At 32.1% G+C, this 10937-nt stretch overlaps 2 protein-coding genes across 2 annotated transcripts; both read right to left on the reverse strand.

The window, feature by feature from the left end:
• Positions 1–772: 772 nt before the first annotated feature.
• On the reverse strand, positions 773–2771 carry EJ05DRAFT_480691 (cysteine proteinase). The gene has a single exon (XM_033744911.1). It carries the CDS (start codon positions 2521–2523, stop codon positions 856–858), a length of 1668 nt encoding a protein of 555 aa, XP_033595538.1. The 5' UTR covers positions 2524–2771; the 3' UTR covers positions 773–855.
• Positions 2772–2884: 113 nt separating this feature from the next.
• Positions 2885–4291, reverse strand: EJ05DRAFT_480692 (uncharacterized protein; the record flags this gene model as incomplete). The annotated part of the gene is made up of 1 exon (XM_033744912.1): positions 2885–4291. A coding segment is annotated over exon 1 (1153 nt), but the record flags the coding sequence as incomplete, so codon positions are not given.
• Between the last annotated feature and the right edge of the window lie 6646 nt (positions 4292–10937).

The following is a 10937-nucleotide window of genomic DNA, read 5'->3' on the forward strand; positions in this document are numbered from 1 at the left end:
ATTATTTACTATATATATATATTAAAAGTTATTATACTTAGTATACTCTATTAATTAATATATATAGATTACTATATTACTCTAAATTAACTAGTTTTAGTTTCTTAGAGTATAAGAGAAGTTTTTTATACTTATTATATTCTATTAATTAAGATATATAAATTATTATATTACTCTAAATTAATAAACTTAATCTTATAGAGAGTATAAAGAAGTTTTTCTACTCTTAAGAGAAGTCTATTTAGTATTATATATTTTTAAGATAATATTAGTACTAAGTACTTTATTACTCTTAATAAATAATATATTATATTATCATATATACTAAGAGTTATACTAAAATAGGTAAGAAGGGCTCGATTTATAACTTAGACCACGTTTTTAACTCTATAAGCTTTGCTTTAATCGTGTTATACTCTAAGTATAGAGAGTCTATATAGTTTAGCTATAGTAATTCGTGAAAAGTAAATTAGCTACTAGGATATCCGAAACCTGTAGTTTGTTTGTCTCGGCGTACCAAGTACTCTAGTCCGATATATAACTTCGCTAGATACACCTGCTACTCGACTTTCCGAGTCTTGTAATCTTGGACGTGAACGGCATCTCTGTGTTTATGTGGTGAGCTATATATAACGCTGGCAAACTTGTCGTCATCTTGGGAGCCTATTATAAGAGCTTATTGCGCTTGACCCACTGAAGAATGAGAGGGGTGCTCGTCTACTAGGGCTATTCGGTCCCTCCGGTCACTGTTGTGAGACGCACTCCTATGGTAGGCGTATAGCGCATTTTAACATTACTAGAAGCCTATTTGTGTGTCAAACTAGAGCTCTGCCATCATACATAAAGCCGCTGCTGTCAAGCCCTCCCGCTACCCTTATCTCGAGCTCGGTTTGGCAACCGTCTCCTCTCCCAAACCTGCACGTAACTCTCCTTCGTAAATAGCGTCTCCGCCCTCGCATTCTCTACAAATAGATCTTGCACTTCAATCCATTCGTCCAGAGCTCGATCAAGCAACTGTACGCGCCACACTTTGCGCTCTTGTTCGCCTTCGACACTATCGTCGCGCGTTCTCACAGCCTCGTGTGTGATATTCGCAATCAAATCGTACAATATGGGTTCCATGGATGGATGTATTGCCGGGTTTGGTTCAACATAGGGCGTCATATTTAGCGAGCGAGGGTTGAAGGTGACGATGGTAGGATTGCGTTCGTGCACGAATTTATTGACGCTGAAGCGTTTCACATGGAAGAGGAGGTAGGGAGGAAGTGGATGGATCAGGCGGTAGCGCACACGGGTGTTTAGTCGTTCTTGCGCAGATACGCCGTCATATTTGTTTAGTATGGTCGTGAGCGGAACTTGCGGGATGATGTTCTTGTCCTGATCGTCTTGAAAGAGGGGCGTTGCGGGAAGATCTAAAGTCAATATCAGGTAATGTGAGAGTTGAGTTTGGACGTCTGCATCTTCGAATCGAAGACGATCGCCGGGGGCAGCGCGAGCAGTGATCGCTTGTGATTCAACTTTGAGCTGACCCTGGAAGACACGCTGAACGATGGAGGTCCAAGGTTTGGTCTTTAAGCCACCGAGCGCAAGATGTAGATGATTCAGGAACCAAGAAAGAAAGTCAACAGGATCAGATTGTGCTGTGAGGGTGTACCGTTTCGAAGATCGAAGAGCTATTTCCTGGAGGAGTTCGTGGGGCGAGACATGAGACTTGAAGGCGCGTGGATTCCAGATCTTACGTATGAGTATTGAAAATCGTTGAGCGAGCTGTGGCTTCGCGGACAGGTCTTCGAGCATGAAGAAATTTCGTAGAGGTGTTACGTGAGCGAGAGCATGGCATACAACGTTGAAGTAATCATTGGCCTTGATGTTGTTCATGCCTACGAATCCGGGGGTATATTTGCGGCCCATGAGATCCCACACTGGCTCTCTCTTCATGTCCAATGTTTGCATTTCCATTTTCGTGTACTTTGGGTCAACGACGTATTTGATATCGTCCAGACTTTTGCTTTTGACCTCGTACCCTTCGGGTAATATGTAAACCCTTTTCGTCTCCATATTAATGTATGGATGGTGATCCTCTTCCAGTGCATGAAAATAGGCGAATGACTTTGGTCCCCTTCCTTGGAAATATTTCCCACATGTTAAACAGGCGTATACGTTGATATTCGATAGCGTGACGGAGCATAGTTTCTCGAAATCAAAATCAAGCACTGATCTGTTTATGGTGTCAAGGTAGAGGTCGTCGTAGCCTTCTTCCGGCGCCATCTGCCGCCTTGTCGTTGAAATCGCAGACTCGTCATCCTCGTCGTACTTAACCTTCTCGTGAGCTTTAGCGAGTATCTCTGAGTTTGCTGAGGAAGGCGTTGATATGCTTGAAGCCTGTGATTCGCGATGTCCGATTGTATATTCATGGAAGGGCAGCGCTCGTGTCGTGGTGTCGTTGCCCGTACGATGTTTCTTAAGCAGCGGCGACCGACCATCGAGCTCTTCGAGTGGTGTTTCGGCTTGTCGTTTCGACATTGCCAGGAGTCTACGACAATAGGCGACCAAACTCAACGCGTTGAGTGTCCAGAGGCGCGATTTTGTGGTGATGACAAAATGACCACATCCGTCGGTCGTAGCTTCAGTTAATTAGCTGCCGCGAGGTTTCTCCGCTTGCGAGCGTTGATACGAATACGAAAATATGCACATATGAAAGGTGAGTGGGACAAGAAGAGTTAGATTTGCATGCTCTGTGTTGCCTAGAAAATTACTACATTTATCGGAACATTGCCCTGTTTATGGAATAATGTAACGATGGCCATGTTTGGCCATTCCCTAGAATGTGCATTCGCCAGGCCCCACTTTTTTCGGTCATGCGTCTGTTGACATCGGAGCGTACCAAATATCACAGCAAAACTACATGGCAACGACCACGGTGTCGATTCGTAGTATTCCTGCCACGCCATGCAGATGTCACGTCAAAATATGCCAAACGCCATAGCGCCCCTAACATTAAGAGACATGATACACATAATCCTTCTGGAGCATTGTATTAGCCGGCATTCAAACAGCCTCACTCCTTCACGCTGCCTGTCTTCCTGCTACGTACTTGGATATGTCATTCCGTGCGAAGGAGAACGGGCTCTTGGTCATTTCTGGGCTTCTCGGAGATATCGGGACAGCGAAAAGACCGTCTTCTTTGTCGTCGTCGGCTTTGTCATCTAATGCCGACGAATATTGGAGTATGCCCCGTGACTCCCATGCCGGTGCCACCGCAAATGCATCGAGCGACCCGATGCCTATATTATGTTGCTGTTGTTGTTGTGCCAGAATTTCTGCAGGCGGTCCTTGCGTTGAGACTTTACGGCGGAATTGAAGCTTTGTGGTGACTTGGCTAGGCATGGCACCCTTGAATGTCGAGAATGAGGACACAGCGACATCAGAGGATTCGGGTGATAAAGTGTTAGGCTCGTAGGAGGTAATAGACATGCCTCCCGGGGAGTGATGTTCTTTATCTGTGGTGCTCAACTTCAAGCCCTTCAGCTTCTCCATCAAACGCCCACCACCAGGACTCTTTGGGCTTCCTGGACTCAACGGCGCCGCAGAATTGGTGCCGGCTCCAGTCGTGATGGTCAGGCCGCTTGGGCGTGCGCTAACACCAAAGTTCTGCTCGATCCATTCCTTCTCTTGCAGTGCCATTGTCAAGCCGATCCCTTCAACATTGTTCTGGCTTTCTGTATCAATCTCACGCTGTAAAGCCTGTAGCCTCTTCTTAGCCCATATTGTGTGCAGAACCCCCTTCTTTCCAGCTTGTCTCGCACTGGCGCCAAGTTCTGGTGGGAAGATCGCAGGTAATGGGTTTGTGCGCCAATATGTCTCACCCTTGGTTAGTATGACCATACCAGGGACTGGAACGCCCGGCGGCAGGAGAAAGTACATCCTATGGAATTCACCTGCGCGTTCTTCAGGGGGAATGAGCGTTGGCGTGTCGTCGACGGGGAGAACATGTGTCTTGCTCTCCCAGCTAATCTGCCAGGAGCCCAAGATTGTGCGGGTCGAAACATCGTCCTCCCACTCGATCATCAAGATCTTGGTACCTTCTTTGGACAGGCCGGGTTCAAACTCAAAGCGTGCTAACGCATTCGCATTTGAGAGACTTGGGGATTTGACTTCATCTTTGCCTGGTGCGAATTGTGCGGTATCTGCAGCACTGAAAATGGCATTGGAGGACTGACATGAGTTCGTAGCGGCCATAGCTGCTTGATTAAGTCGTGGGTGGCAACGACACCATGGGAATTATGGCCACCCAGCACACGATCTTACGGGATTTCTATTAGGTCATCTCAATTACTTAGATCTTATTAAGTACTAGGCTAGTATATAGAGTATATAGATAGAATAGATAATAATAATAATAATATTATATAACTAGGTAGAGTAGTTTACTCTATAGATATATATCTTCTCTAGTCTAAGCTATTATATAAGAAGAGACCTTTTAAAAGAAAAAACTCCCTTCTCTCTATAACTATATCTTATTAAGTCTTTATATCTTCTTAAGTATATAACTATAGAGTATATTTATAGATCTATAATCTATATTATTATTATTTTATTCTTAGATAGTATATATAGAGTATAGAGGTTATTAGTTAAGAGCTATCCTTAACTAATAATTAGAGTTCTTCTAGAGTTCTTCTAGTATATACTAGAATCTATCTAGTATATATCTAGTTTCTTCTAATATATATATCTAGATCTACTAGTATTAAATATTAGAACTTAGTCTTATATATAACTAGATCTATATATATCTTAGCTAACTTAGTTAGAAGATAGTATAATAAATAGTAAATAGTTATATACTAAATAGATTAGTATCTCTTTATATATATACTCTTAGATTTCTACTAAAAGAGTTTAGTAGTAATTTATTCTATAATAGAATATACTCTATTAATCTATCTAACTATACTACTATCTAATTACTCTATTCTTATATTTAAATTACTCTCTATATAGTACTATAGTTAAGATAGTTTAACTAGAATTAAGAAGATTAATATTATCTACTATAGAGATAAGTAATACTATATTAAATAATAGAAATTCTCTATAATTAGTATTAAATCTAGCTATTTCTAACTAAGAAGTAGAGATATTAGACTAAATTATAGAACTTTCTAATAAGTAAATAATAGATATACTAAGTAACTTCTAATAATATAAAGCTAGATAATAAGTTATAGTAGAGCTATATAAGATATTATAATAAACTATTACTAAACTATAGAAGTATATTACTAATTAAGTCTAAGAGATTTAGATTCTTAAAGAATAGACTAAATATATAAAACTTCTTATAAAAAGATAAGACCTTAAAGAGTCTCTTAAAGAACTATACTAAATAGTAGTAGCTAAATAACTTTCTATACTAATTTAGATAGAACTAGTTTATTCTCTACTAGAGTTATAATAATCTTCTATAATTCTAGCTACTTTATTACTAACTTACTCTATTCTATCTCTAGATATACTAAAATCTAAGAATCTAACTATATTTATAGAGAAGAACTAAAAGAAGTAGAAAGACTAGAAGAGAGACTATAAAAAGTACTTTCTTAATAACTCTCTACTCTTTTCTACTAAAGTATATTATATTTTATTTAGAGAATAATAACTAGATTTATAATTCTATAATTAATAGAATAGATAGAAGAAAGTATAGCTACTATCTATAATAACCTAGAAATATTTAGCTATATTTATACTAAATACCCTTAGAATAAATAGAGAATATAAAAGAAAGATACTATCTAAGTTAAGAAGTATAGTATAATAACTAAACTAGATATCTACTTAACTACTATAATATCTATAAAACCTATAGAATAATATTTCTATACTATAGAAAAATATTTATATATTCTAGTTTTATAAAGTACTACTTCTATTAATCTATAAAAGACTAGAAATAGTATTATTAAGTTTTAATTATCTATATAAATTAGAGAAGAAAGCTAATTAATACTACTATATTCTTAAGAAATATAGCTCTCTAAATAAAACTAATAAACTCTATATAGATTAGAAATAAGATTAATTAAATATATTTAATTAAGAGTAATCTTACTATAATTAATACTAGAAGAGTATAAATTAGAGAAGAAACGTATTAAGAGAATACTAAAATAATTAAAATAGTAGTTCTTAATATAGAAAAGAATAAGATATAGACTTAAATATAATATCTATTATAAAATAGTAGAATTATAGTATACTTTATTACTATAAGTATAGAGAAATAGAATATATTTTATCTAACTATAAGAATCTAAAAAAAGAATAGACTAGTATATAAGATCTAACCACATTCTTAGCTAAATTATATATAATTAGAAGAAGCTATAGCACCTTCTAGCAAGTAAAGACCTAATATTACTAAAAATATTATTATCTATAGTAAATAGTAATAAAACTATATAGACCCTTATAGATACTAGTATAGAAGATAACTATATCTTATTAATTCTTATAAAGAAGTATAGATTATTATATAATCTTAGTAAAGTTAGCTAAACTATTATAGTTAATAGATATAAAGTTAGAACTTTAGATAAAGCTATAATAAATTATAATAATAATAATAATAATATTATTATATAGCTAGGTATAGTAGTACTCTATAGATCTATACCTTCTCTAGTCTAAGCTACTATATAAGAAGAAACTCTATAGAGAAAAACTTCCTTATATCTATAACTATATCTTATTAAACCTCTATTTTATCTTAAGTATATAGCTATAGAGTAGTCTATAGTCTATATTACTATTATTTTATCCTTAGATAGTATATATAGGTATAGAGGTTATTAGTTAAGAGCTACCCTTAACTAATAATTAGGGTTCTTCTAGAGTTTTCTAGTATATATTAGGTTACTACTAGTATATACTAGGTCTCTTATAGTATATATTTCTAGGTCTACTAGTACTAGAGAAGTAGTAGATATATAAGTATCTATTAGAAGATATCCTTAGGGTACTTATTAAGCTATTATATAATATCTAAAGTCTTTATAATATAGATAAGCTATTACTATTATATATAGAGATTAGAGTATATAGCTAGATAGTAGTATATTATATCTCTCTAGCTATACGCCTTATACTATAGAGAGATATTAGAAACGTCTCTCTTATAGAGATAGTATAGAAGTTCTATAGCGCCTCTTTAGACTTAAATAAGTATAGATACTTAGACTTTTATTAGCCCTTTATATATCTATTTACTTAGTTCCTTCTATAGTCCTTAAATCTACTCTAAATATTAATTCTACTAGAAGATCTAGTAGATATAGAGTATCTCTTTCTATTTATTTTAGGTCTATAACTATATATTTTTTATAAGTTCTTAAAGGCTCTACTAGTCTAGAAGAGTATCTAGATTATCTTAGACTTCTTATACTACTTAACTAGAGTCGGCTTCTATTAAGTATCTATACTATATTTAATTCTAGTCTATATATAGAAGTATATAGTAATATATACTAATTTATATATATAGTATAGCGAAAGTATATTCTATATTTTCTATATATTTCTATACTTATTATTTAGTAAAGTATACCACCCTCTATATCTAGTATAGGTTATATATACTTAAAATATCTATCTTATATTATAGTAGTACTATATAAGTAGCTTTATATATACCTAATATACGATAGAGTATATAGTTCTATATAGATTTAAGCTTTATCCGCCTAGTCTATATCAGAACTATATACTAGTACTTATATCTATATATAAAGGCGGGTTATACTATAGATATATATAGCTAGTATACCTTATTCTAGGCGGTTCCCTATATAGAGGCTATAATCTATTATATAGCGGCTTCTATCTAGACGGCCCTAGGGATAGTATATACTACTTATAGTTTCTATTTAAGCTTATTATCTAGTATAACCCTAAGTATATATATACTTTATACTAGCTATTTATTAAATTTATTAATCTAGGGGCGTTATTTACCTTCTCTAGTTATCTATTTCCCTTAATAGTTAATAAAGTATATAAGCTAGTATTTCTCTAGAGTAAACTTTACTCTATAGTATTTTATCTACTAGAGGTATCTCTTATAGTTCTATTCTAGTTATCTATACGTTTAGTTAGTATTATTATTAATAGCTAGAAGATATATATTATTAGTATATCTAACTATCTCTATATACTTTATTTCTTAAAGAAGATCTATTATAAAGAAGAGGAATAGAATTAGAGAGATAGTACTCTCTTATAGAATACTATATACTATCTCTTTATATTTATTCTAGTATCTAGAAATATATATCTAAGTTATTCTTTCTATAAGGAATAACTATATAAAGTATATAATCTATTCTAGTATTTATCTTATCTAGAGATTATAAATAAGTCTTATATAGTTTACCTTATTAAACGCTCTAGCTATATTAAGAGAGAGGAGTAATACTATCTATCTCTATTTCTATACGGCCTAGATAACTTTAATAATATATTAGATAGCTATTATTAGAGAGCTATCTATCTTTATCTTCTAGTTTAGAGAGAGAAGATTATATTCCTATACTATAGTACTTATCTTCTTTACTATTATAGTCTCTAGTATCTTATCTAGGTAGAAGAGAAGAGTGATTAGTCTCTATCCCTTTAGAGAGTTAAAGCTCTTTTCTAGTTTTAGAAGTATAATAGTATAGATAACTTAGAAGCTCTAGAGATAGTACTCCTATATAATGTTAGTATTAGATCTAGTAACTAATATACTCTATAGTAAAGGTAAGATTAAGTATAGATCTATCTTTATTCTATTTATATTTTTTCTATATAACTTATTCTATAGATATAAGTAGATATAGAAAGTTATAGTAGCGGGTATATAGTTCCCTTACTCTAAGTTCTTCTCTAACTATAGCTAGGTCTCTCTACTATTACTAGTAGAGATTAAAGTCTTTTAAAAGAATATATTACTCTAGTTCTATAGTACCCTTAAGTATCTTATCTAGTATAAGTATATATTATTAGTTATATATATTATATATATATAGAGGGCCTATATCTATTTATAGGTATAGTATTATTCTAAGGTTATTATACTTAGTATATAACTATAATAAGAGTAGTATTAACCTATAAATATAGAAGAGGACTTATATTTCTAGTTCTAGAGAGTATATAGTATAGTATCTAGGGTATATAGTTAGTTTACTTATCTAGTAGTATTTATAGAGTTTCTAGATAGTAAGTATTATAGCCCTAGTCTCTTTAAGAAGTATTATCTAGTTCTCTCTTTTATATTATATATTTATCTATATAATTTAGAGTATATTCTAGTCTCTTATTAGATACTAGGGAGTATATATATCTATATACTTATTTCTTAGAGGCGTGACTATCCTTATATAGTAGCGGCTTTAACTATACCTTTTAGTTATTCTATTATCTTTAGAATAATCTACTATTCTATCTAACTATCTTCTAGAAGGAAGATTAGAGATATTATAAAGGAAGGGCCTATAGTAGATATTATATTCTATAACTATCTTATATCTCTTACTTTTATTATATAAATATATTCTATAATCTATTTATATTTTATATATATTAATAACTATAATAGATATTTTCAATTATAGTTTAAATACTATACTATATCTCTATTTCTTAGTCCGTCTTCTTATAGTTTATAAGAGTACTTCTAGATAGTATAGTCTCTATAGTACTATCTATACTTAGTCTTCTATAAGTATCTTTATATAGTATATCTATATTCTTAATAGTTAAAGTACTATATTATTATCTATACTCTATTCTATAGCTTAACTATAAGAAGCTCTTCTTCTACTAGAAATTCCTTCTATATAATATATTATATAAGAGTAGGGTCTTAGAGCTCTATAATTATAGTAGAGTGTTTTTTTACTATTATCTTAATTATCTATAGGTTCTTCTACCACGCTTTTATAATCTTAATTCCTAGGTACTTTTATATATTAGATTATTCTATATATATAATATTCTTTACTCTAATAGTCTATCTCTATATAGATACTATATATACTATAATTAGATATATAGCTACTCTAATAAACACGCTAGAGAAGATACTATCTATTATATTTAGATCTCACGAGATATTTTATTATATAGTATTTATTATAGTAGTAAGTACTACTCTATCTAGTATAACTTTAGTAGCTATAATACTTAACTATATTTCTTTCTATTTATTAATCTTATCTATAATTTCCTTTAGGGATATCTATTAGATCTACGCTAGCGTGTTCTTATTCTAGATTATAATATATATATTATATACTCTATCTATAGTTCTAATAGTTCTTAGTATAGTAGCTCTAGATATTACTATAATCTAAGTCTATATATTAGGGCGTTTACCTTAGAATAGCTCTTTCTAGATTCTCTATAGACTAGCTTCTTCTTAGTTAAGTCTACTACTAGATTTCTCTTATAATAACTTTCTTTCTTTCTCTATAATATCTCTTAGATTCTAGATAAGATTCTAGAATATATAAAGAAGGGTCTTCTTTCTCTTCTTAGCGTCTCTCTCTATATATATTATCTAGTATTTAATTTTATCTAGAAGGGTCTCCTCTCTTAGGATTCTCTTAGTCTAGATTATCTATAATACTTTATACTCTTAGTTAGTTTCTATATTTTAGATAGATATCTAGCTATCTATATTAATATTACTATATAGCCGTTTCTACTATACTAGTAGAGATATATCTAGTATATACTAGAGTATAGTAATACCTAAGACTACTATAGTTATTAGTTAAGAGCTACTCTTAACTAATAAAAGAGAGTTAGTATATTAGTATTTATTAGATATAGTCTATACTTATATTATTAAAGAGTCTTTAAGCGTATATATATAGTATCTCTATATA

Source organism: Pseudovirgaria hyperparasitica, assembly GCF_010093815.1.
Source record: "Pseudovirgaria hyperparasitica strain CBS 121739 unplaced genomic scaffold EJ05scaffold_23, whole genome shotgun sequence".
NCBI lineage: Eukaryota > Fungi > Ascomycota > Dothideomycetes > Acrospermales > Acrospermaceae > Pseudovirgaria > Pseudovirgaria hyperparasitica.